General features: G+C 43.3%; 1 protein-coding gene and 1 long non-coding RNA gene across 4 annotated transcripts; both read left to right on the top strand.

Moving 5' to 3' along the window:
* The first annotated feature begins 536 nt into the window (after window positions 1–536).
* Window positions 537–2764, top strand: LOC139597511 (uncharacterized). The gene is made up of 4 exons (XR_011681622.1): window positions 537–670; window positions 778–866; window positions 1632–1770; window positions 2237–2764. It is a non-coding gene; the product is annotated as an uncharacterized lncRNA (long non-coding RNA).
* A 1687-nt stretch (window positions 2765–4451) lies between these two features.
* Window positions 4452–25168, top strand: ZNF711 (zinc finger protein 711). Of its 3 annotated transcripts, none has more exons than XM_071442182.1 (9): window positions 4452–4608; window positions 9184–9288; window positions 10083–10613; window positions 18182–18340; window positions 19145–19291; window positions 19860–19997; window positions 21138–21185; window positions 21699–21734; window positions 22306–25168. In XM_071442182.1, the coding sequence occupies exons 2-9, from the start codon at window positions 9210–9212 to the stop codon at window positions 23481–23483; spliced, it is 2316 nt and encodes a 771-aa protein (XP_071298283.1). In that variant the 5' UTR covers window positions 4452–4608; window positions 9184–9209; the 3' UTR covers window positions 23484–25168. The 3 variants fall into 3 exon arrangements, with proteins under 3 accessions (XP_071298283.1, XP_071298282.1, XP_071298284.1); XM_071442181.1 differs by having other exon boundaries at window positions 21699–21842; XM_071442183.1 differs by lacking the exons at window positions 4452–4608; window positions 9184–9288; window positions 10083–10613 and adding an exon at window positions 14296–14616 and having other exon boundaries at window positions 21699–21842.
* Window positions 25169–26698: the final 1530 nt, after the last annotated feature.

Below are 26698 nucleotides of genomic sequence, written 5' to 3'. Positions count from 1 at the left end.
TCAAGGATTAAGTGAAACTAATTTGCATAGGAGAAAACAAAGAACTAGGGATTATTTTTACAGGATGTTCAAACAACTATTTCCATTCTTGGCCAGTAAGAAGACCAGCTTTAAAAAGAGATCATGCTCTGCTGTGCCAGTTTTATCCATTAGGCAAGATGTAGTAGAGATCATGGCTTGAACTAGTGGGTGTCAAGAGAAAAGATGGATAAATACCATTAAAAAAATCAATATAAAATACAAAGAATCACTGAAAGGGAGTATTTGTGTGTGTGTGTTCATTTCCTCATTTGATACTTCAAGGGATTATTTTACATATTAAGGAACACACAGTGTGTGAGAAGGAGACATTGAAGGCTGTCTGAGAAAAGGGAGAAAATAATCTAGTCTGCTACATGATTTTCTGCTAAATCCATCTGTAGAGTATCAATAGCTTGGCAATGCAGCAGGTCTGAGCCTGCCTTTACCAGGAGATGGTGCTGTTCAATTTTTAACTAATTCAGATTTAGTCCTGCTGATGCTGTTGTTCCCAAGGTGTGAATCAGACCCAATCCTGCAGTTTGGTAGGGAAAAAACCCCTTTGTAAAAGGAATCTTTTTGGGTCAGAGCTGCAGGACTTAGGGCTTTCTGACACCCCAGACTGTGAGTTGTAGCCTAGACATTGTATTTTGTAAGTGAAAAACTGGTTTATACCTTCTAACATTCTGTACCTGGAGAGCTGGTTATTCTAATTTGTTGTCATTTTTCTCTGTGTAACCATCTGATCTCTACACACAGGATGCCTGGGTTGGACAAATTCCAAAAGCTGTACTGAAAAGAGAAGATTTTAATGATGCCTCAATCACAAATCAAAGGCAGGATTACAGGTATGCTGTTATTTTTTGTCTTTTGTGCTCATTCTCACTTTATACCCTGCTTTGGAGACTCAGAATGACTTTGCAGCTTTGCCAGTGGCACAGCAAGCAACAAAGGTCCAGTAAATGGAAAAGCTTTTGACTGGATTATTCACATACAAATCCCAAAATACTGCTTTATCCAGAGGCTTCTCTGGTTTTCCTCTAATCCCAGAGGCATTGATTTCATTCCTGTTTAGAATCACAGCTCCCTGCTTGTGCTTCCTCACTTGAATCCCCCTCAGCACCAACTGCTGCAGCTCTTACTGCAACTTCTGCAGAGAACTTGTTTGCCAGGGTGCAGCTCAGGGAGAGCACAGCAGTGTCCTCACACGTAGCAGGGCTCTGCTGCAGAGACAGGCTGGAGCTTGCTGCTGTTTCAGTCCCTCGAGGAGGGCTGGTTTTTTTCAATATCAGTGTTGAAGGTATAGCTATGGTGGATTTAAAATGCTTTGAAAATGATTGTAGGGATATAGAAAATTAGGTACTGTGGCATTGTTTGTTGTGAAAAGAAAATAAAAGCTTAAAGAGAAAGCTGCTTCTATAAATTCAGTCTTCTCTGTTTGCAGGATGAGGGCTTGACAGTAAAATGAACTTAAAAGACCTCTTAGATGTTACTGCCTCAGTGCTGTGCATGCAGTAGTGAGCTTTAATATTTTTATTTTTCAGTTTAAACTGTCCTTTTGTGCAATTTGCAGTCTATTATAAGGTTTAATAACCTTTTTCTCTTTTGCACAGTCCCGTGTATGCTCAGCCTCTAAGGACAGCAGATCCAGCAACAGATTATTTCCCTCAGTCCCGAGCCCGGCGGGAAGAGTTCGACTATCCCAGGAAGGATTTGCCTTATCCAGTGTATCCAGAGGCCAGGCAGTACCGGGTACGCATCAATCACATCTCCCTGCATGTTAATGACATGCTCTGCATATTAATGACATGTTCTGCATATTAATTACATATCCTGCATATTAATTATATCATCCATCCTGGTCCTGAATACAAATCATCCCTAAATTGATAGTGTTTGTCACTAAGATGTGAGCTAACAGAAAGCCTACAGCCACCTTTCACTATGCAGGTGTTTTCTTCAGGAATGTTAGACCCTGCTGAAATGTTTTCAAATATTTCCAAAGCTGTTCCAGTTTGTGTGCACACAGTGGTAATGCTTTCAGTTATTTGCATGAAAATCATCTTCCAAAGCTCTTGGTGAGTGAGTACTCAGAAGCAGCACATACTATGAAAAGAAATATATAAAAATGTAGTTTGATTAGATACAGATTATTTTAATAGCAAGCATTCTGGGGAGTGTGTGTCATGCTATTGATTTAATTCTAATCTCTTTACAGAGATACTAAGAACAAGTGCATCCTGTATCAGAAATGTCTTGGAATGCTGCGTGATCACTGGACAATGCAGGTGCTGAGAGAGCAGTGAGACCCTGGTGGGACACAGAGGAACCTGCCATGCTTATTAGAGAGCACTAAGTTCCTGCAAAGAGAAGGCATCGAGGATAATTGTGAAACAAACCCTGGTGGAGCCCTGATTCTGCAGCACGCAAGGCTCTGGCCCTGGCAGTGCAGTGCAAACACAGCCAAGGATTTGGCCTCTCTGTCCCAAGATTTACCAAATACCTGCAGACCTATCCCCTTGTCCCTTGTCTTCTTTGCTTTATCTTCCTTCTGTGTTGATCCCAACTCCCCTGGCTTGCTTTGTAACTTTTTTATAAAGGAGGAAAATGAAGCTATGGAAGATTGACTACCTTGCCACTAAGTAACAAATAAAAGAGACTGAAGACTGGGATTTATTTCCCATTTTCCAAAAAGTCTGAAGCACATTACATTGTGATTTCTGTTAAATCATTTTCCTTAGTATAAGGTAATATGTGAAACTATATGACAAAATCTTAAGGACTTTAGAAAGGGTTTCTTGATCTTTGGTTTTCCCTCAATGTAATGAAAATGCAAAGTGGGCAAATTTCACTGGATTTACCTCTACTGCTGCAACTTCTGTCAGAAATAAAAGAAGTGACTCTGGTTCCCTCTCTTATCTTCAGAAACACACAGAAACGGAGTTGGCACATCTGTTTAGAGCCCAGACTATCAGTTCAAACCATTCTGACCTCCAAAATTCAGATCCAAAGATGTCAGAGAGCCGTGTCAGTGAATTGCTTTTTTCTGTCATTTCTCAGCCTTGGTGGTGCCACAATCTGACAAACTGTGCTGGTTGTTGACCTCAATCCAGCTCTGTTGTACCGACCTCAGAGCGACCACAGAATGTGAGTGTTCAATTTTATACTCCAGCACTGCTCCAAAAAGGAGTAGGAGGAACAGATAAGGCAGTGCTGTCAATATCCATGGTGCTGGCAAGAGCAGAGCTGGCTAAACTGAGTCTCCCTCACTATTTCCCCCAGTGTTCAATTTTGTCATTACCTTTTCCAGGTATTTTCCCTTTCATTCCTTAATTGCATTGGGCAGTTTGAAATTATTTTGTCGTAAGAATGTCTGTCTCTTGCTAGAGCTAGACAAAATGACTGGTATGGCTTTCCTACTGATTTGGTGTGTGCTGTGTTCTGTGGCTTTACTCTTTAAAACAAGAAAAAAAAGGAGAGGAAGGTCAAATACAAGTCTCCAAGTTCTCTCTAAGGAGGTGAAAGTCCAGGAGGATGAATCTCCTGGGAATTATAGAAGCTCCACGTCTCTCCTGTCCCAAGGAGCCCAAAACTGGACACAGCACTCCAGCTGTGGTCAGCAGGGTCCCCTGGGGCTGCCCCATCTCAGGATCTCCACCTTGGGTCACCCAACTGCCACAGCCCAAGTGGTTTAGGTGCCCTCTAAACCCCAGACAGGGGCAGCCCTGCACTCCCTCAGGTAGCTCTGAGCAATTCCCCCTCAGCAGCTCCGGGCTTCGGGTCACATTTCCCAGGAATCCACCTCTGCCTTTACACTTGGAAACACAGCTCCGGCTTTGGGTTCCTCTAAGGAATAAAGGACATGGAACAGGCTCCAAGCATTGCCCAAGTCCTTCTTTGCTCAGATTTGTATAGCAGCCTCTGTCTTATGACAAAGAGTAACCCAAAGTTTCCACTATAAGTTGTTATGCTTGTTATGAGAAGGTTCGTGTCTGAATCCTAACTAGTTTTATATATTTAAAAAACTGGTTCAATTTTGTATTTACTTGTCACGTTTAACCAGGTAAGTCGGGTTTTCACGCTGGTAAGAGACCCACAGAACTGAAACTGTTGTCCGAGCTATTTAAATGTTGACTGTTTTATTCACTGCCCTCACGGGGACGGGTGCGTGGCGGAACTCCGCTCACTGCCCCTCACAGTGCCCCGGGCGGGAGCGGTGCCCTCCGCGGTGCCCGTGGTGCCTCCACGGTCGCCTCACGGTGCCCCGGGCGGTAACGGGGTCCCCCCGCGGTCCCCTGACGGTGCCCCGGGCAGGAGCAGAGGACTCCCCGCGGTCCCTTCGTGGCGCCCCGGGCGGTAGCGGGGTCCCCCCGCGGTCCCCTGACGGTGCCGGGGGCGCGGGGGGGTCTGAGGGGGCGGCGGCGGCTGCGCCTGCTCGGCGCGCGGGGGCGCGCGTGACGTGCGGGGGGAGCGGAGCGGGGCCGCGCGCGCTCGCGGCCGCCGCCCGGCCCAGGCTGCGGGCGGAGCGGGCCCAGGCCCGGCCCGGCCCCGGCGCGTCCCGCGGGCCCGGCGCACCCCGGGCCTGCACAGGTGAGCCGGGGCACGGGCACGGGCACGGTGGAGCCGCGCAGGCCGCGCTCCGGCACCGCCGCCGCGGTCGCTGCGGGCCGCGGCCGTCCCTGGGCTGGCGGGCGGGGGAGGCCCGGCCGGGCCCGCCGGTACCGCGCCGGGCGGGTGGTGCGGGCGGGCCCGGCGGTGGAGGGGCCGCGCGGGCGGGCAGAAAATGGCGGAACACAAGATGTCGGCCGGGCCGGCGGGGCGGGGAGGCCGCGGCTCAGGGCCGCGGGACGGCGTTATCCCGGCCGGGACCGGGTTATTCCCGCCGGGCCGGCGTTATCCCGGCGCTGCCCCCGCCTGCCGGCCCGCACCGCCGCGGGACAGCCGCTCCTTTGTCCCCGCGCTCCCTTGGCCGCCTCCCCCCGCCCCGGCGGCACCACGGGCGCGCCCGCGCCGGGCACGCGCGGAGGGAGGGAGGGAAGGAGGGAGGGAAGCGCCGGAGCCGCCGGGAAGCGCCGGGAGCCGCTGGCGGCAGCGGGCACCGCCAGCCCCGGCCCCGGGCACCGCCAGCCCCGGGCACCGCCAGCTCCAGCCCCGGCCACCGCCGGCCCGCTCTGCCCCTGATTTTTACTACGTGAACTTTTATTGGTGCAACGCGTAGATGTAATTTATTTTTTCTATTTTATTTTTTATCATTTTGTATTAAGTGGCTTTAGCGCGTTTCAGGCAGCGAGACAAAATCTCGTTCCCTGGTTTTGTCTGAGGCGTTTTAAATGGATTTAGAGTGTAAGTGGTCGTGGTGCTTTTTAGGTGGACACAATAAAGGACTTTAAAATGGATATGCTGGTTTTTCATACCCAGTCTGTTCTCTGCCCAGGGTCTGTGTTAACCTGCACGTTATTTTATTAATTGGGGTTTTCTAATTAAGATTTCTGCACAAGCAGGACGTTTCTCATTGCCATTCTGTCAGCTGCTGCATTAAAATTAGGGGTAGAAAAAAATGAAAACCGTGTTATCAGACAAGGATGATTTTTTTGTTCTTCAGCTTGAATGTTAAGAAATTAAATGGTTACACGGCATCTGGTTCCTATTTTTCAACGGCATAGAAGTTTATTTATTGTTCCATTGCTCCATGTCTGAGCCTGGCCCTTTTGGTTTAATGCAAATCTCATATGCAGCTTGTGAATAACCAAAACACCAGCAGTACATGATGTTGTGTTTTCCTTTGGAGCGTGTAAACAAGATGTAAATTATCTAGAAAAAATCCACTATTTTAAAGGAGAGATTAAGGGCTGACCATGCAATTAGGCTTCATGTGAAAATACACCACCTGAACCCGCTGTGAATAGAGGTGTGTATAAACTGGGGAGATGCCTAACGTTTGCAGCACCACACAAAATGCATTCCTAAAGCTCCAGAAATAAAGAGCATGTATTTAAGCTGTAATTGGCGTTCTGTAGAAATGTTGTTTATGTTATACACATTTGAAATATGGCAACAATGCCTGGAAGCCGGCACCGGGATTGGGAGTTTCCCTGTCCCCCTGGGAGCACCAATGACACCCTGGTTTTCCTGGGAAGGGTAGAAGTGCTGAAGCATTGGTTGTTATCCCTCCTCCTTAAAATGCTTTGCTGAATATCTTTGCATTTGGAGTGTTTCCTTAAGCTTTCTCTAAAATGAAAATATCCTTGGCTATTTTGTGTTACTTTCTTTAGGAAGAGTAAGCTAAGAACAGATCACTGTATCCTGGGAACTTCCACCAGTTTTTCAGTTGAATGTTGCTGTTACGTGTCCTTAGGTCGTTCCAAACTGCCAAGCATTACCCTTGATTTTAAAATTGCCATGTGCAGAGGTAATTTACAGTTGTAGTCACAGAGGTCAGATATCCCTTCTACTCTAAAATTCATTGCTTGTCTCAGCTAAGCCCCATCTAAGGAAGAGCTTTGGCATAAAGAGCTGAAATAGATTGAAATGAACCTCAGGCTCATTAGAAAGAGAACTGCTATTTTTCAGAAAAGCAAAACTGTTCCAAATACAGGCATATTTTAAAAATTTAGCCTTGAGACATTGCTCTGGGAGTCTCAGTGTAGGTTGCATGAAATTCTTCATTTTGGAATGTGATGGTAATATGCTCTTTCCTGAGCCAAGATAGCAAAAAAAAATCAATGAAAAAATTAATGGAATATTGTAAAGTAAATATTTTATTGGCTGAGGCTAAAAACATTTTCACTGTCTTTAAATACCCAGAGTAGAAGGGGAATGGAGAGGAAGAATTGAGTTGTTACAAGTTAGAGGAAGAGAGGAAGGCCTAAGTTTGGGATTGTGACAGGGTGTGGAATTGTGGCTTTCTGCCTGATTTCTCCCTTTCCAAAGTCCTGATTGGATCTGGCTGTGGTGGTGTGGGTGTGTTACACAGTGTACTACAGGAGGAAGCTGTGAAGAGCCACAATTAATCACTGCACTGCATTTTTTTGCTGTTCCCAATAACAAGATTTGCCTGCATGTGTGACATGTGGAACTGCATCATCTGCACTGCTGCAACCTGTGAGCAGAACCAGCGGGGCTGGGGCCTCCCCCAGGGTTCATTCTTCCAGCAGCAGCAGGAAGGGCTTTTCCTGCTGCCACTGCATTCCTTGGAGATCCCAAGGTTGATAGAAAAAATACATTTGTGGTTGTGTGGTTGATTCAAGTCTGTCCTTTGTGTGCAGTGAGGCTTTACAGGAACATTCTTCATAGGGTTGGTACAGCTTCAGTGGGGTGTCATCATCCATCTCTGATTTCAGGGGAAGTTTAAGGGATTGCTGGTGCCATCCCATTACTTTGGTTCTTTTTCTACTCCTGTTAACTACCAGGAAAATACTCTTTTAATAATTATTTGCTTTCCCTGCAGAAATTTAAATTCAATTTATAGTCCTACTTTGTATTTAATTTTTCTGTGTGCCACAATACATAATATAGTTGTGCATCTAATTATTTAATCAGAAAATAAGTTGCTTATGGAGAAGGAAAAAGATTCTAGCCTATTCTTCCTGTAATCCTAGATTGATATAAACTAAGATAATTTTTCATATCCATTTACTCTAGAAAAAGGATTCTCTGAAAAGGCTGTGATCAGGACATGTTAGATATTGCCTTTAATTCTGAAATAGTTAAATGAGCTATTTCTGCCCTAGAGCTGCATTCTATTTTGTTCTAGCAAGGATTCATTAGCTACAGGGAGAATTTTGGATGGCTGTGGTGGTAATTTGGGAGTGATGGAGCATTGCATTGGGGTTCTGGAGCTGCTCTGTGATCCTTACAATGCTGAAAAATTTTGATTTTGAAGTGGAATTGAAATAGTAAAATCCTTGCCAACTTTCCTCATGGATAATATTTGACTTTTTTTGTATTCTTGAATACAAACCTCCTTGGTGTGAACAGGTGGCTTTTCCTTGCAGTTGCCATCGTTGGGCACCTTTGCTGGAGGAGCTCAGGAGTTGTGGGAGGTCCTGGGGCCCTTGGCTCTGCCTTGGGGCTGTCTCAGATTTTGGGCTCTTGTTCCAGCAGCCTGGCTTGACCTTGGCTGTGCTGGCTCCTGATTGTCCAGTGTGTTCTACCTCAAAGGAATTGGAGTTTCCTTCATGGTTTGGCTTTAGATGGTAAGATTTAACAAGTTCTCATAGTGGGGCACTAGTAATTTCTCTAATGAGAAGATCAAAACCAAGGTTGGTGCTACAAGAGGAAAGCAGCGTGCTTTGGAGACTTACCCTGAAAGATTTGTACTCCCTGCTCCCCTCTGCCCCACTCAGGTCATGTAGGTCTGAGCTCTGACTGCATTCACCTCCCACAGCTCCTAAAACTTCTAAAACTTCTTATTTGCTCTGGGATTCTGTCACTTTCTCTGATTCTTGGATACAAGAGGGCAGAAAAGTACAAGATTTTAGTCTTGTGCAACAGAGATTTTTTAGGCTTGAGATTTTTCACCTGTGAAAGCCTTGAGCTCTTTGTGATCCTGTGGGTGATTCTGTTGGGTCACTTTGCACTGAGAACTTGTGTAAAATCCTTGGGGTGCAGCAAATTGCAAAATAATTCAGAACTCCCACATTTCAGGGTTTGGTAGCAATGCTGGGATGCTGATTTTATCCTCCTCTCCTGTGTTTTATGGGGACACTGTCAAATGATTGATGCTTTCTCCTGCTCTGGGAGTGGCTTTGTGTAGCTGTACCTTGTCAAAGAGATCCAGCATCCCAAATTAAATTTACACATTAAAATTGGTTTTGAAGTGTCTCATATTTGAAAGAATTGGAAAAATTGATACTCCCAATACAATTCTTCACTTTCTTCATTGTAGCTCCACACATCCAGAATCACCAGTCTTGATAATTAGTCAATGAGTCTGTAGACAGGCAGAGCAGAGGCTGCTTTGTGCACAATTGCTAATATTTATTATTATGCCAAGATAAAAAATATAGAGCAGTAAAGTGAATTGTGTGGAGTGTTGCTTATGGTTTTCTTGAATTTTTGGGTAAATACTTCTCTGTGTTTGTCAGTGTAACACATCAATCCAGTAAAGCTGATCAACACAAGAACACTGTTAAACATAAATTCTCATTTTTGTTTTTTTTGCAGTTGTTTGTGAATGAATTTGGCTGAATATGGATCCAGGTGGTGGAAGTCTTGGATTACAAACACAGGAATCCAAAATGCCTCACACTATGATCATGCAAGATTTTGGTAAACATTCTAACTATTAAAAATAATGAGTAAAATCCAGGAGATCTTCTCAGGTATTGGGAAGGACCATGTCTATACCAAGATATTTTTATTTGAATTACAACACTGAATAATGTTTATTTTTTTTTTAATTCTGATAAGAACCATTTTATTGAGTGTTTTCAAGATTAAAACTGCTGTTTGTGTGTTAAAATAGTTCACTGTGCATTTTATGTTATGTCTAGAAAAGTAGTCTGCAAATATGACTGGCCAGTCTAGTCTGGTAATGAAAACCAAATTTCTACCTCTAGCCATTGCTTGTGATGTGGCAAGTTGTTGGAAATGTTACTGTAAATATTGCATAAAACTGAGTGTTTATTTTTAACAAGGCCCTTGCTGTCCAAAAGGATGAGTCCTTTTATTGTAGCAGCAGTTAATGGTTTGTTACCACACTTGCAGTGTCACGCAAGAATTCTGTGAAGGTTCACATTGCTGCTGCAATGGAATGTTTTCTAACTGGGAATTCAAGAGAAAGAGACTGAATTGTAAACTGGCCTTTAGTTTTTAACAGATCCTAAGTTTGGGACAAACTCCACATGATGTCTTGAAGTGGTGTGTTTTGTTTATGCTAACTTGTACAGAACAGGCTGCTTTGGACAGTGTTTATTGGGCGAAATGCAAAATGAGGATGTGGAGAAGTAACAGATTTTCCCATCTGTGTTGAGCTTGCTGTGTGATAACTCCATTCCTTAGACAAACCAGTTGCTGGTGCAATCATTGTAACATTTTTCTCCCGGTTCCTGGTTGTTCCCTAGTGGCTGGGATGGCTGGCACTGCTCACATCGATGGAGACCACATTGTTGTGTCAGTCCCTGAAGCTGTCCTGGTTTCTGACGTGGTCACAGATGATGGGATAACCCTTGACCATGGCCTGGCAGCCGAGGTGGTCCAGGGGCCCGACATCATCACGGAGACGGACGTCGTCACCGAGGGCGTCATCGTCCCCGACTCCGTGCTGGAGGCTGACGTGGCCATCGAGGAGGCTCTGGACACCAGCGACCACGTTCTGGCCTCCGACCTGATCACAGAAACCGTGCGCGTCCCCGACCAGGTGTTTGTGGCGGACCTCGTGACGGGCCCCGAGGGACACCTGGAGCACGTGGTGCAGGACGCGGTGGCCGGGGCCGAGTCGCCCACCATGGTGTCCGAGGAGGTGCTGGTGACCAACTCGGATTCGGAGGCTGTCATCCAGGCTGCTGGGACTGTCCCTGGCTCCACCGTCACCATCAAAACCGAGGATGACGACGACGGCAAGAGCACTTCTGAAGACTACCTGATGATATCTTGTAAGTCCACAGAGGTAGATGGAAGCAGGAGGGAGCTTCTGGTGGGGAGAAGTTCCTGGAACTGGACTCTTGGAACGCTCAGGGGATAGGCTGGTGCCCAGTTCATTCCTGGGCTCTGGATTCGGGGCTTTTGATGCAAAATCACTGATACAACAAGAAAGAGAAGGACATTGATGCTGCTGAGTGAGTGGGTGTGTATGTTTGTGTTTCTGAAACTAGATATTCTAGGAAATTTAAGAAAAACACCTTGGAAGGTTAAACACTCAATTTATTTTGAATATACAACTTTTTCTAAAAAAAACACCACTGGTGTATTACAATGCTATGTAGATTCATTTAAAAATAACATATTTGGCTTAATCAGGAGAATCCACTAAGAAATAGTTTTTTAAGATCTCTAACTCAAAGCTTTCTCAATATGTCCACAAAACGTTGTTTGTTTAGTGTATTAAAAATTATAATAGGTATTTCATTGGCTGTTGTGCTCTTCTGGGCTGAGCTTGGAAATAAGGGGTCAGGTTCATTAATGGATTGGCTCATGAACACATTCCAGTGCTCCCACAGCATCCAGCTCCATATGATCCTGTTGACAGTAGCTGAAGTTGGCTACTGAAAGAACCTTGGGTACTTTGTGTTTCTTCAATGCTTACATTATACCCAAGGTACCAGTTGTTGCTGCTACACAAATTTGATAAAATATATTCCAAGTAATTGATTTTTTTAATTCTTCAAATCACTTATTGAAATGTGAGCAGGTCAAAACAGATTTTATTTAGTCAGATGCAATATGTTAAAAAAAGTCAATGCCAAGTGTGTCTAAGTGTCAGTCTGTTCACAACAAGCTGCATTTATTAAAAATCTCATGACAGAGGACACCACTGATTCATGATTATGATGATTTCCCTCTCTTATAGCATTTATGTCCCTTATGCAAAATATATTTGTTTTTGTTCAGTACAGGATGAACAGCAATGATTTTTAAAGCTTTCCATCGTTACTGTGTCACTAACAGAAGTCAAAAAGAGGGGTTTTTGAAAAGGGAACTTCAAAATGAGTCTATAAAGCAAATTAGACCTGCTACAAAGAAAACCTGTGTGTTTTTGTAACAAAAGGAGCACCATTTTTACAGTCAGTTGTTTCCCTGAACAAATTCCTCCTTTCTGACAGAGTACTTAGGATGAGTGTATTCTGTAACTGGTTATTTCCCTTGTCATTGTAAGCACAGTCATCTTTGGGACTCCTTCTGAGAGAGCTGAGTGTGATGGATGCTGATGATCCTGCACTTAGACCAGAGCATCTGAAGCTTTCAGTTACCTGATGGCCCCACCAGGGTCTGACACATTCATGGATTTGTCAGGTGTTCTCAAGCTTGGCTTTCACAATGTCTCAAAGCCATTTTGAGACCTAGTTTTCAGCAAATTAAATTTTTATATATGTATAATTGTGATGTGCCTGAATAGTCACAGTTGGAAGCTACATTATTCATCTAGGAGTTTGTTTTAAGTAATCATTTATGTAAATTAAGGCAGTCATAGAATTGTGTAGGATGGAGAAGAGCTGTAAGATTATTGAGTTTAATTGTTCTCCCAGCACTGCCAGGGCCACAACTGACCATGTCCCCAAGGGCCACATCCACATGGCTTTTGAGTGCCACAGGGACGGGGACTGCAGCACTGCCCTGGGCAGCTGTGCCAGGGTTGGACACTTTCCATGATGGAATTTTTCCCAGTATCCAACCTGAGCCTCCTCTGGCCCAGCCTGAGGCCGTTCCCATTCCCTGGGAGCAGAGCCTGACCTGGGGCTGTCCCCTCCTGTCAGGAGCTGTGCAGAGCCCAAGGTCCCCCCTGAGCCTCCTTTGCTCCAGGCTCAGCCCCTGCCCAGCTCCCCCAGCCCCTCCTGGGGCTCCATTCCCTTCCCAGCTCCATTCCCTGCCCTGGACTCACTCCAGCCCCTCAGTGTCCCCCTGGTCATGAGGGTCCCCGAGCTGCCCCCAGCACTGGAGGTGCCCCAGCAGGGCCAGCACAGGGGACAGCCCTGCCCTGAGCCCCTGGACACCATTCCTGACCCAAGCCAGGTGCCATTGGCCTCCTGCCCACCTGGGCACCCTGGGTTCGTGTCCCACTGCTGTCACCAGCACCCCCAGGGCCTTTCCCAGCCCCTGTGCCCCAGCCTGGAGCTTTCCAGGGGGATGTTGTGACCCCAGGGCAGGACCTGACACCTGTGAGCCCCCACAAGTGGCCTCAGCCCAGGATCCAGCCTGTGCAGACTCCCCTGCAGAGCTTCCCACCTCCAGCATCAACACTCCCCAGCTCAGGGGCACCTGCAGAGCTGATCCCCTCCTCCGGGTCACTGATAAAGGTCTTTGAGCTCTGTTCTGTTCCTAAGTTCCTGTGCTATGCTGGGGATGCCAGCCTGACCCCACAAAGTGTCTGCTGTTGTGTTTTTGTCAGCAGTGATGAATCATTCTTATGCAGCTTTTAATATCTTTTATTGTTCAGATATTACCCTTGACTTTGTTTTGTTTATGCAGATAATGTGTTGTGTAGAATAGATAAAGGCCTCAATTTATCAAGCAGGTCAAAACTTTTTATTTACTTATATGTATTCAATTGTCAAATGCTGTCAATATTGTAGAAAGTGAATTTTATAAGATTTCATTTGGGGTGTATATATAGGACTGTTGAACTGTTTTTATAATGTAAATCACACCTAAGTGATACTTCTAAAGAATTTCAAAATACTCAGTTGTCTTCTAATGAAATTTAGCATATTAAAAGGGAAGACTACATAAAATGCCAGATATGCCCTTAGGGAATACCACGAGTTGTTCTGTTGAACACATGTGGGAACTACCAAAATATGACATTTTAGGGTATGGAACTGACTGTGCAGTTTTAATTTCCCTTATGCTTGTTGGGAGTTACAGCTTAAATGACAGAGCCATAGAATGGGTTGGGTTGGAAGGGACTTTACTGAAAGGTGATTTTTCACCACTTTGAGGTGACATTCCCTGTAGATACTTTATACACTTCTGCTGATTACATTTTCTGTGTAAATACTATTTGGGCAATATTAAGTTCATCTTGATAGTTGTGTGACTATCTGTGTATGATTTTGTGATTGGAAGTTTTCATTGGAAGATTATCACTACTCTGAGTTTAATCACTCTCCCAGCACTGCCAGGGCCACCACTGGCCATGTCCCCAAGGGCCACATGCACATGGCTTTTAAATCCCACCAGGGATGGGGACTCCAGCACTGCCCTGGGCAGCTGTGCCAGGGCTGCACAGCCCTTTCCATGAAGGAATTTTTCCCAGTATCCAATCTCCACCTCCCCTGGCCCAGCCTGAGGCTGTTCCCCTGTTCTGCTGCTTTTTCAAACCCATTTTTGCCACGTCCACAACACGAATACCACGGGGTGTTGGCGATTCTTTGCTTTAAGCCATCCGAACACCTCAATAAAAAGGAATTGAATCCCAAACGCTGTGGTGGGCCCCTGACCCCAGCCTTGAGAGTGAGATGGAGCTGGTGAGCAGCACAAGCTGTGCTGCAGGGGCAGTGGGCAGTGCAGCTGAAGCCTCCCCTCTTTTGTTTTTCAGGTTTGCGATATTCAGACCCACAGCGGGTTGCCAGCCCCCGCTCCGCGTGCCGGCCCCATGCACTATTCTGGTGACCTCAAAGCCACCACTGACCCACCCTGGAGCTGGCCCGGGGCTAAGGTACTGTGCCACCAACACCTCCTTTTTAGTGTCTTACACTGTTGCCTCATTTGCTAAACATTTTAGGATTCCTACTCCTCTATTTGAACCTATGGGACTTAAGTAGATCAGACATTAGAAAAACCCGGAGGATTGTCAAAGCCTTGTGGGACTTACCTTGCCCTCGTGTTGCTGCTCTGGTGGCTGTGGCATCACCAGCATAGTGCATGTGAGGCATCACATGGATTGGGAGCTGGCAATCCACGGTGAATCTGGACATCACACACCTGAAAACAGCCTAGCAGGTAAGTTTAACACTGGGAGTGTGCTGAGTTTTCCTTTAAAGCTTGTTCACTCAGGAGGATTCAGCATCTATTTATGGAGGTTCTCTGTTGTGTTTTTTCAGTTTATTTTAAGGGACCAGATAATAACATGTAGTGCTTCTGGTGGGTGAGTCAGAGCTGGAAGACACTTTGATATTCCATTGACAGAAAGGAATCAAGCAGTCCCTGTTCCCCTGAGCTATCCCTGGGGAAAGCAGCACAGAATTTAGCACTGATGGGTTAGCAGTGATTGAAGGCATCTTACTTAGACAACAGAATATTTTCATGAGCTGTTCTGAAAAACAATAATATTTTGGAACCTGACAAAGATTACTTGTCCTGCTGTGCTGTTTTACTTAAATCTGTTTAAAAGGTAGATGGAAGCCATGAGATTTACTTCAGATAAGACAGGACTTTAAGTAAAAGAAATTGCCAATTCAGTGTGTTTTGTTATGTTTGCAACAAAAAGCAACATCTTACAGATAGTAGTCTATATTAATGTCATTTTCTGAGCCCAGATGATATTTTCCAAATTTTGCTATATTGCACATTTGCTGTTTTAGAAAAGTGATCCCAGAGGCCCTGGATACCCAAACTTCCTGATAGCTTTCCATTTCTTTAGCTTAAATTGTAAAGACTGAATTTTTTTGAGAATACACAGGATGGTTAATGGTGTAGAAGTAACAACAAATGTTACAAATACTGTTGAAAGTTTGCCCCTCTAAAACAGGACTCTCTATTTTCAAAGGATCTTGAAGATTTGGGGGCTTTACAGGCAATAGTAAAACACAGTGTGTGAGTGTACATGCTATATTCAGGTTTTGGGGTTTTCTTTTGCTGAAAACGTTCTTACAAAAGTTGAAAAATTCCTCATTTTTTTCCTTCATGTAATTTTTATTGCATTGCAGTCGATGTTCTGGTGACTATCTAAAATTGTGGGATTTTTTCTTACATTACTTCACCAGCCCCATAGTGGTGCACAGTCACTGTCACATAATATTAGTTAAACAATTGGAAATTTTTCCAGAAAGAAAACTTCCTGTCACACATGTGGTAACTCCCCTGTTCAGCAGGAAATTGCTGTTGTTGAGTAACTTCATTTCTGTTACACTGGTAATGTGTTATGTTTATAAAATATGTGAGTTTAGAAAAAAAATTGTGTTGCTGGAGTTGCAGCTTTGAAAAGAACTTTATTACCACCTCCCAGTTCTAAATTGGCAGGGTTTGTGAGCTTTGAAATACTCTTTTTGGCATTCATATAGCTGGGTATATAATCCCTCTTTGTACTGGGGATTACCTCCAGTCCTTCCAACACTGACACATGCACTGGGAATGGTCATTGTATCTAATTAAACTTATATTTATCATTTTCCAGAACATGCATGAGAGACTTTGATAAACTTTAAAAGCCTTGCAGAAAAAAAAAAAAAAGTCTTTAATAAATTCATTTTTAGTAAATGTATGGAAATACTTAACTCCAAGATAAGGGAATTTCAGCATCTCTACTTTTCTGTCTTCTGACAACCCCATTCTGGCAGCTTAAAAAATGTCAATTAGCAGGTGCAGTAACACTCCCCCAGGGGATATAAAAGGGTTTAATGACCTGGTGCTGGGAAAGTCGAGTGTCAGAGGAATATTTACGTTCTCTGTTGTGGCTCTCTCAGTGTTTGTGCTCTGGGGGTTCCCAGGTCACACAAACATCAGGCTGCACATGGCAGGCTCTCACTCACTAAGGTGTTGATGTTCCTGGCATTGATTTCAGGAGATATTTAGAGAGTTTTTTTAATTAAAAAAGAAAAAAGCAGAAATTTTTTTCAGTCTTCCTGAGAAATTTTTTTTTCTTGATCCATGTTGGACACTTTTTCAGCGATGGAATTAATCTGTTAGTTACCAAAAAAAAAAAACCCCAAACCCCACCAAACAGCTAAACCAGCATTTTAAAATGCTTTCCTTAATATGTTTCAGGTTATAGAGCCTGGTGCTGATAGCAGCAAGGTTGTGGGATCAGTCCCCATATGGATCATTCACTTAAGAGTTGGACTTGATGATCCTTGTGGGTCCCTTCCAACTCAGAATATCAATTTTCACCAAAGTACAGACTTCACAAAGGTTCTAAAACAAAACCAGATATTTACTTGTACTTCCCTACATTTTATCCAGTTCTGTCCTCAGTGACTTCTGTACTCACCTGGTGCAGCCCAGGATTTTGAGTAGAAATGAGGTTTCCCAGTGCCGTGGGCTGGGTGGTGTCTGTGGGAAGAGCTCAGTGTGGGATTGCTGGGCTGGATTCCCCTGCCCTGCTGCAGGAGAGGCCCCTTCTCCTTCCCACTCCAGTGCTCAGGGGGTTAAAGCAGCTCCTGGGAGCCCTTCCTGAGAGCAGGAACCTGGGAGGGGGCTGGGCACCACTGCAGCCATCCCAGGTAGGCCTGGGATTCTGGCTTCTCCCAGGGATCAGGGCCTTGGCATGCCCATGGAGTCAGGAAGCTCTGCTGTCACATCTCTGTTCATTTTAAGGAGTTCTTCTTGGCTTAGTGCACACATACTTTAATGTTCCAGTAAGATGCTGTTTCCCTGGAATGTGTTTCATTCAGATTTTTTCTACATTTTGTGGGGTTCTCCTCTATTTAGAGGACTTCAGTGGGTGTTCAGCACTGCACAGGTTTGTGTTGACCATCTGCACAGGAGCTAAATTTATCCTCAGTGAGAAGTGTGTCAGTACATGTGTCAGGGAGATGCTGAGCTCAGTACCTCTGGGCTGGCAATGTGAGGTGTATCTATGGTCATCTCTGTGAATGCCCTTTTTATTAAAATATGTTGCTTTTAATAGTTTGGATGTATTTTTTTTTTCTTAGAAATTAAATTAGCATTTTGAATGTATAAACCAAATAACCAGCAAGTGAGCTGTGTAAAGAATGAGAAGTCAATCTCTCATAGTGGAATTTGGATTTATTGTCACTGCATCTTTTAATCAGCTGTATATCATGCATTAATCTTCATTAATGTGTATGGTTTCAAGTGATAAAGTAGATAAAATCATCATTTCTTTGAGGGAGAAGATACAGTCAGATTTTTGATGCTTGCTTCTTTAGCTGGGAATATACTCCAGTCATCACACTCCTCAAGAGTTTCAGCCACTAAATTTTAGTCACTATGCATCAGAGTGAAACTTTTGAGAACTCTTACACTGTAACAGGCAATTCTGGGTTAATTTTGAATGCTTTTTTAGAGATCTTTAATTTTAATTATTGATAAATTTTTGCTTTCTAAGAGTAATAGTTTCAGCCATAGCCAGTTTCCTCATTCCCTTTGATGACAAGCTCCCTCTTGTGTCCTTTATTCTGTTATTCCTGCTGTGTTTCCTGAGTTGCAATAAAATACTGAACTTCTGGAATCTCTCAAGTTTCTTGAGATGAGCTGCTTTTAAAGGCCACTTATGAATACAAAGGTTTCCTGTGCATGGGGAGAATAGTGGAGAAAATCATGCTACTGATTACTTTGACTTCTAAAAATGTGTTTGAACCTCATTATTATTCTCTTTTCTTTGCAGTGGATGATGTTGGAGAGAAATTGGACCATATAGGAAGCACTCCCTTGAAGATCAGTACCGAGGTGGCAAATGATGATGTTGCTAAAGATGATGGCTTTGGTTCAGAAGTTATCAAAGTCTACATATTTAAAGCTGAAGCTGAAGATGATGTTGAAATAGGTACCTTGAAATCCTGTTTATTCTTTCAGAAGTGTGAAGTGTTTCAGGGTCTTTGTGTTTGTTCTTCATTGCACATAATCCAGTGACTGGGGTGTTCTGTAGAACGTGACATTTTTGGAGGCTGCCCAGATGCACAAATGCTGGGTGTGGATTAGGCTCGAGTTCTTTTTTGATTAGCTGGGCTATTTTCAGGCAGCCAAAGCCCCAATGTAGAAGTGGTTGTGTGTCTGCAGCTGTTTTTTCAGCTGCTGCTTTTCTCTGACTCTGCAAGATCCAAGTGTGTCAGCACAGCAGAGCCTCTGGAGTGGATGGATCCCTTTTGTTGGTGGCAGCCTTTGGTGGCCTTTGCAGAGAGAGGGGAGGAATTCTGGGGCTGCAGGTGAACCAAGGGACTCAGAAATCTCTGCAGTTCCCTTTCCCCATGGATAGACCAGCAATCCCTGTGCTCTGAGGGGATGCACAACTCACCTGTGTCCCTGAAAAAGCAGAATCCCCCTCTTGGCTGTTCTTGGAGCTGAAACCCCTGGATCATTCCCAGGCCTTGTTCCCAAATACACTTTGTTCCTCTGGGGATGGGTTCTCAGTCTCCAGGGACAGAAGGGACAGAAGGGACAGACTGCTCGTGCAGCAGCAGGGAGAGCCAGAATCTCTGATGGCTGAGCAATAATTCCCAGCAGGGCTGTTCTCTGAGCTGCTCTCAGGGAGGTGGTCCCAGCCAGTCAAAAAAATACTTGGATCTGACATTATTCTTACCAGTGGCTCTGTTCACATTGACTTAATGTGTGTAACTTCTTTTTGTTCGAGGTGGGACAGAAATTGTCACCGAGAGTGACTTTCACAATGGCCATTCTGTAGCTGGAGTCATTGAACAAGGAGGTGTTGGGAGAATGCAGCGAGAAAAAATGGTTTACATGGCTGTTAAGGACTCTTCTCAGGAAGATGAAGATATTAGTAAGCACAATAAGAAATGTTTTTGTTTCTCATGCTGTTTGTACACCCATATAACCATCATTCTCAAGGACATTTTAAATTATTTTCTGAAGGATTCTACAGCCTGAAGTAGTAGAAAACTAAGCTCATCTTCCCTAAAAATAAAAAGCAGGCTATAATTATTTTAAAATATGTGGATAATGCACTTTGTGCATACTGTGTGCAGTCATTTAATTATTTATATTAAATTAACATGTCCATGGATGAAGTTAATGAGGTTAGTTAAACTTCTTATTTTTCTATTTTCCTGTTGTGAATTAAGAAGCTTTCTGAAAAAGTGGCAGATGTCATCAGTTGCAAGTTCATGAGTTTGTCTATTGGAAATTTTGTGGGTGTTTGTTTTGGAGTAGTATTTATTGATAAATGTTTTCTCTCTTTAAGGAATATCTGAATAAGCAATGATCCCCTAAATGCCAAAGGAAGAAAATTAATTTATAATGGGTATCAATCAGAGCGAGAGCATTTAAATGAAAGAAAAATTTGTAAAGACAGAATAAAATTAAAAATTTATTCTCCTCCCTTCATCCAGGCTGTGCTGAAATAGCAGATGAAGTTTATATGGAAGTTATTGTAGGGGAAGAAGAAGCCACATCCCTTCCAGACACCCAGCTTGAGGACTCTGGCGTGAATAAAACGTTTGTCCCCGTTGCTTGGGCTGCTGCTTACGGTAGGAACCTGTGCTTCTTTCCTGAAAATCCCTGCCATTGTTTCCTCCCTCATCCAGCTGCCAGCATCTCTGGGATGACCTCACCTCGTTCTTGGGGTTTGGAAGCAGCTCCTGATCTCTGCTGTCCAGTGATTGCTGTGTGTTGGCTGTCATGGAGTAGAAAGGAAAGCTTGTTAGGAGAAGTTTGGTTTTGTTTCAGATCCCAGCTCAGATGTACAGAGTATGTGGGGTTTGAAGATCTTAATGTCGAAGATCTTAAACAAGAAAAGCCTGAAGTATTTTACATTAGGAGGGGGAAGGGGGAAAGACTGTAAAAAGGGAATAGTAGGAATAAATGTGTAAATATGTTCCTAATAATTTCAGTTTATAGGCATGTTTTAAGCCTGTTAGTCCTCCAGGTGAGAAACAAAAAACTGATTGTTTTCAAATAGTGTGTCTTAGGATATTGTGAGTTCTGTCTATTGTTATGTATAATTTCCTTGGATTTTGGTGGGTTAAATTTTGTTAAGAGGGTATCAAATTATCCATAGTTTCTGATACAATTAATTAAGCAAGTTAGTAAAAATTCCTTGGTGTGGAATTTGGTGAAAATTCCATGGTGAGAGCCCAACAGCTGGGCTGGTAAAGTGCTTCAGAACCACAGAGCTTTGGCACATAGCAGCAAATACTTCCAGTGCAAAATGAGGAATGTGCTCCTGAGGTATCCCTTGTGCATCTCCAAAACTCCATTGTGCTGAGAGGCTGATAAGGGCCAAGTCCTCTTATCTGCCTCCTTCTACTCTAGACAGATAACGTGCCTCCATCTCAGGAGCAAAGTGTGCATTTCAGATAACCTCTGCATTGCTATCTGAGGAAATAGATGAGGTTAAAAATTTGCAGAAAAAAGCATATTAATAATGGAAAGCAGGAGAGGCAGCAGGGTAAGCATGCAAACACAGATGGGATGGATACTGACTCCTCCCAGAGATGGGATTTTGGTTCCTAAGGCTCGTGATTACACACCAAGCTGCACATCCCACTTGGATGGTGTTAATCTGTTAATTATTAGCTCAGTTAGTTTTCTTTCATTATCAGGATTTCAAAAGCAGCATCTTTAAAAAGAATATTACTTTATAATGACTAAAATACCATTTTCTGCAGGAGATGAAAGGAGGCTTCCCCGAAGATACGAAGATGGTCAAGCGGCAGGTGAGAACTTTTAACAGCATTAAAACTAAACCTGTCTTTGAATAAACAGATATTTCTGTGTCAGTGCTCCTAATCAGAGATGCAAAGAATGAGCCATAAATTAGATAGTGAAGGACTCCACAGTCTTTCTCTACTGTTTTGAATGAAAACAATTCTAGATGTCTGTAGGCCTTTGGAGGGGGTGGGGAAGTTGGGAGGCACTGCCAAGTTTTTAATGTAGTTTTGCAGACAGAAAAGAGATAATGCAGTTGTATGAAGTGAAAACCAATTAAATAAAAATCAGGGAATATAATTAGAAATGAATCAGTGTTTAAACAATCATACCCTTGACTTTTGCCAGGAAAGATAGATAGTGGTTCCCACTAGCACGCTTCTTTTTAATGTATGTTGTGGTAGAGGAATGGGCAGTGCTTGTTTTTAAGAAGTAGATAATGCTGCTGTGCAATTCCAGTCGTCAGTCCCAAAGAAACAAGTTGTTTAAGGTTTTTTATGGTGTCTAATTTTTGTTTCTAGGAAATAACTTGGATACACGATTAGAAAACAAAAACGGTAATGCAACACAGTACCTGCAGATTTGTGATAGCATTAGCACTAATAGAGTGCTCAAACAAAAAACCAAGAAAAGGAGGAGAGGAGAGGCCAGGCAATGGCAAACAGGTAAACACTGGATGGTTACGGTATTGTCACGGAGTGCCACTTACTCCTGTCCTATTCCTTTTCTCTTTTTTAAGCTGATGCAGAATTAAAAGCTATAAATGATGATTTGCGTATTTCCTGTGTCCTTCCCCCCTCCGGTTCTGTGCCTAGAAAATGTCATATTTTGCTATTCAGAGTCAGCACACCCAGGGCTGATGCAATTCATTGGAATGTTGCAAGCTATTAAAAAGTACCCGTGGCTATATTCAGTGCACATGTGATATTCCTGATCTGTTTGAGCAGTTTCTAAAACAGAACTATATAAACTATAGGTGCTGTGGATTGGTTGTTTTTAAACTACTGAGCCACTCTCTCTCTGCTGCAAGTGTAAGTGCATGAATCTGAACAGCACTTGGCTGATTTAAAACTTCTTAATCAGTAAATGTGTTTCCTTCATAACTTGTTTTTGTTTGTTCAAAAACAGCTGTTATAATAGGTCCTGATGGACAGCCCTTAACAGTTTACCCTTGTCATATTTGTGGGAAAAAATTTAAATCCAGAGGATTCTTGAAAAGGCATATGAAGAACCATCCCGATCATATGATCAAGAAGAAATACCAGTGTACAGACTGTGACTTTACAACTAACAAAAAAGTAAGTTTCCACAATCATCTGGAAAGCCATAAACTTATAAATAAAGTTGATAAAACGCACGAGTTTACAGAGTACACAAGAAGATACAGAGAGGCGAGCCCGTTGAGTTCCAATAAACTCATCCTGAGGGACAAGGAGCCCAAGCTGCACAAGTGCAAATATTGTGACTATGAGACTGCAGAGCAGGGGCTGCTCAACAGGCACCTGCTGGCAGTCCATAGCAAGAACTTCCCTCATGTGTGCGTGGAGTGCGGGAAGGGCTTCCGCCACCCCTCGGAGCTGAAAAAGCACATGAGGACCCACACGGGGGAAAAGCCATACCAGTGTCAGCACTGCGCGTTCAGGTGCGCTGACCAGTCCAACCTGAAAACTCACATCAAAACCAAACATGGCACCGACCTGCCCTTTAAATGTGAGCACTGTCCCCAGGCCTTCGCCGACGAGAAGGAGCTGCAGCAGCACACCGAGCTCTTCCAAGGCCATAAGACTCACCAGTGTCCCCACTGTGACCACAAGAGCACCAACTCCAGCGACCTGAAGCGACACATCATTTCAGTGCACACCAAGGATTTTCCCCACAAGTGTGAGGTGTGTGAGAAAGGCTTCCACCGGCCCTCGGAGCTCAAAAAGCATAGTGAGACCCATAAAGGGAAAAAGATCCACCAGTGTAGGCACTGTGACTTCAAAACCTCCGACCCCTTTGTGCTCAGTGGGCACATCCTCTCCGTTCACACCAAGGACCTGCCTTTTAAATGCAAACGCTGTAAAAGGGGCTTCAGGCAGCAGAACGAACTGAAGAAGCACATGAAGACCCACAGTGGCAGGAAGGTGTACCAGTGCCAGTACTGTGAGTACAGCACCACGGACGCGTCGGGCTTTAAGCGCCACGTCATCTCCATCCACACCAAAGACTACCCCCACAGGTGTGAGTTCTGCAAAAAGGGCTTCCGCAGGCCCTCCGAGAAAAATCAGCACATCATGAGGCACCACAAAGAGGCCATCATGTGATAGGTGAGCTCCAGCAGGAACGATGTAGGAACTGTCATATGCTAATTGGGGAAAAAAATAAATCTCACGAACTGTTTCTCCTGGTTTCAAAGCTTGATATTAAACCATAACTTTACATTCTTTGTATTAAAAGTCTTAAAAAGTATTAGGGTTGGCAGGGGAACTCATAGCCCTATGATTGTTGCTGATCAGAACATAAAGAGCACTAGAGAATGCAGAGGATGGATGAATGTCTTAAATTGCAGAAAGATGGATGAATGTCTCCAAGTGAACAGTATTTGCCATTGCTGAGTCTAGAGGACAGGGCAGAGCTGATTGTGTGACCCATTCTGTCAGTCCCAACGTGTGTCTCCAGTTTGGAAACAGATCCCTGGTGGGGTGAGCTACAGAGGGTTTGCAAAGGAGCCCCCTCGTCACTTCTTGTGCAGTTTGGAACGGGGAGTTTTAGTCAGACACTTCATCACAACGTTTTCAATTGTGCCTAGAAACTGAATTCCAGAACTGGCAAAAGTATCTGGGGGGGAGGGGTGGGGGGTGTCCCTTGTTCAGTTTGGTTTGGTTTTTGTTTTTAAACATTTCATAGGGAAACTTTTTGGTTTCCTTTATTAGTTTAGGTCCAAGAAGCATTTTTTTACTGGTTTTCAAAGCTGCTAACCTATTTTATTGCAGGATATGATGTTTAAAATAGAGCATTATGTTATGGTCTCAGAGGTGGTGTTCTGGTGCTAGGGTTAAAGATGTATATGTATATAATTTCCCTTTTTTTATCTGAAACTACAGTTGAATGTTGTTCAGTATGGCACATATAACAAAATTAACTTTGAATTTGACTTTTTTTTTTAAAGGATAAAAATGGATGCAGCTCATAGTGTTGTGACTCAACACTAATTTTTTTCCTTCCTACTTTAAAGTCTTCTCTAAAAAGAATATTAAAAACAGTTGAAAACTGTAGGGGTTTTTTAATTAAATTCAAAGTACTTAGAGGTTCTTTAGGGCAGTGTTCTTAACAGGTATGGCAGTTACTGTCCTACCTCGTAATATGAAATTTTCCATATAGACGTAAAATTGCACCTTTTAATCAATTCTTTTAAAAAAAGATCTATACCATGCTATAAACATGCATTTTCAATCTGTAAGAAAGTATATATGCAGTATTTAACCAGAAAAACCTGCTGCCACTAGAGTTTGGAGGTGGATCTTGAGTTTACAGTGTATACATTTAAAATATGCATCCCTTTAAAAATGCTTTGTGTTAGCATGCTGCAAATCCAATGGCGCTTATATAACGAGCTGGTCTAGGGCTATTTAATGAAAAACCTGGTCATAAATGTTATGCATATAATGTGTATTTTTTACTTTTTTTAGTTGCTTCATGTTTGCACACAGCTGTTCACATGAGAAATTGTAACTTCATGCTATATTGTGGCTTTGTGTTCCAGATAATGTTCATATTTTGTTTTTGCACCAGATGAGAATCAGTTCCTTGAGAATAAATTTTTTTTATATTTCTAAACTTCAGAAAGTTAAAATTTGGGAAATCTCTTAGACAAATAAGTGTTTTATGTGGCTGTAAAAAATGATGTACACGCTGTAAAATAAGATTGTCACTGTTCTGTGGGATTATTATTTCTAAATGTGTTACTCATCGTAACGGGCATACAATAAAACGCATCTCTTGCACTCCAGATTTTTTGGAGTTTCCTTTTCATTTATGGTGTTTAGGAAAGTCCCATTCTCTGTAAATTCACCTGATATTTTTAATTGCATTCTTCACTAATTAACATGTAATCACATTTCAAGTAAACAGGTTCCTGCAGGTGTATTTATCAGACTGTTGAGGAGAGAACATTGGGTTTGATTTAACCCTTTGGGCTCACAGGTAATGTATTTGTGTTTGTTTTGCTTATTTCTAAAATAATTATCAAATCTGATACTGACATTCCTTTGAAATATTTTTTTCCTTTAAGAGAACAAAAAACTTCTGCCATATTTTGGGAAAAAACAGGTAGGTTTTTGTCTTTTTATCTGTGTAATAACAGCTTGCAGAATGAAATGCTAAAAATGCTGCTATCCTAAATTCCCTCTCTTTTTAGAATACTTGAATTGCACCATCAGTAACAGATTAAAAAGCTGAAGAAGAACACGTGCTATTAAATGAACCCTTCACTGAGGATTTCCAACGGGCTTTGAGCCACTGAACTCGTAGGTTTTGCACAAAGAGCAGAAATTAAGCAGACACAAATTAATTCATCTGGGTTTTGTTGCTGCTTTTCCTTGCGTGTCCAGCAGTCAGAAGGGAAAAAATCTTTGTGATTTAAGGCTGTGGATTTCTGACAATGTCAGTGCTTTGTTCCTGAATGTTATGTTGAATACATGGACTGAAGGAGTTTCTTCACCTGAAGATGACCCCTGACTCTGCCCATGGCTGTGCTGGCTCATTTTTCCACCCTACAGATGGACCAAATAATCAGGTAATTTATTGTTCTGTATCAAAGCAGGAGGTAGATTGCTGTTCTTGACATAAGATTTTACTCGGAAGTGGTGTTTGAAATCTTCTGAAATGGAAGGATAAAATGGCACCTGAGTCCTCAGCAGTTTGAGGGACAGTTCCCAAATCCTTCTCAATGCCCTCTCCCAGTAAATATTTGAGAGGTGTGACAGCTCAGGGGTGCTTGAGCAAGCAGAGCCTCCCAGAGGTGTGCAGGGCTTGGCTTGCTCTGAAGTGTCAGATCTGATTGGTGCAGCTTTTCTTGGGCTGACAGGTGCAGTTACAAGTGATTCACATCCTGATCATCAGCTGTGTTTTTCTTTCCTCAGGTTTCAACTGCCCACAATTAAAGGCAATAAATGAGAGAGAAAACGAGGAAGAGCTGCAGCAGAACTCTAGAGGTAAAGGTGAGGAACTGGGTGTGGGCTGGTGGCTGCTGGAGTTGTCAGGGACTCCCCAGCCAGGGCTGTCTGGCTTTTATTTTACAGCTGAGGCAGAGAAACTTCAATACTGCAGAAAGGTCAGTCAAAACAAAGAAGACGGTTTTCTCCTTTTCAGTGCAAAACAAGTGCAACTTTACCTGCATTCTGGCAGATAAAGACAGGGCAGAATGTATATTGTTGTAATTATATAAATAGTGTACAGCCACACTTCTTTCTAATTTGTTCTTAGAAAAAATGTACATGTCTTGGTGAAGCTGCTTAAAATTGAGGTGGAAATGAGCTAA

Source organism: Agelaius tricolor, unplaced genomic scaffold (genome assembly GCF_023055355.1).
Source record: "Agelaius tricolor isolate 1412-34295 unplaced genomic scaffold, bAgeTri1.0.p SCAF_17, whole genome shotgun sequence".
NCBI lineage: Eukaryota > Metazoa > Chordata > Aves > Passeriformes > Icteridae > Agelaius > Agelaius tricolor.
This window is presented reverse-complemented; position numbering and strand designations above follow the sequence as displayed.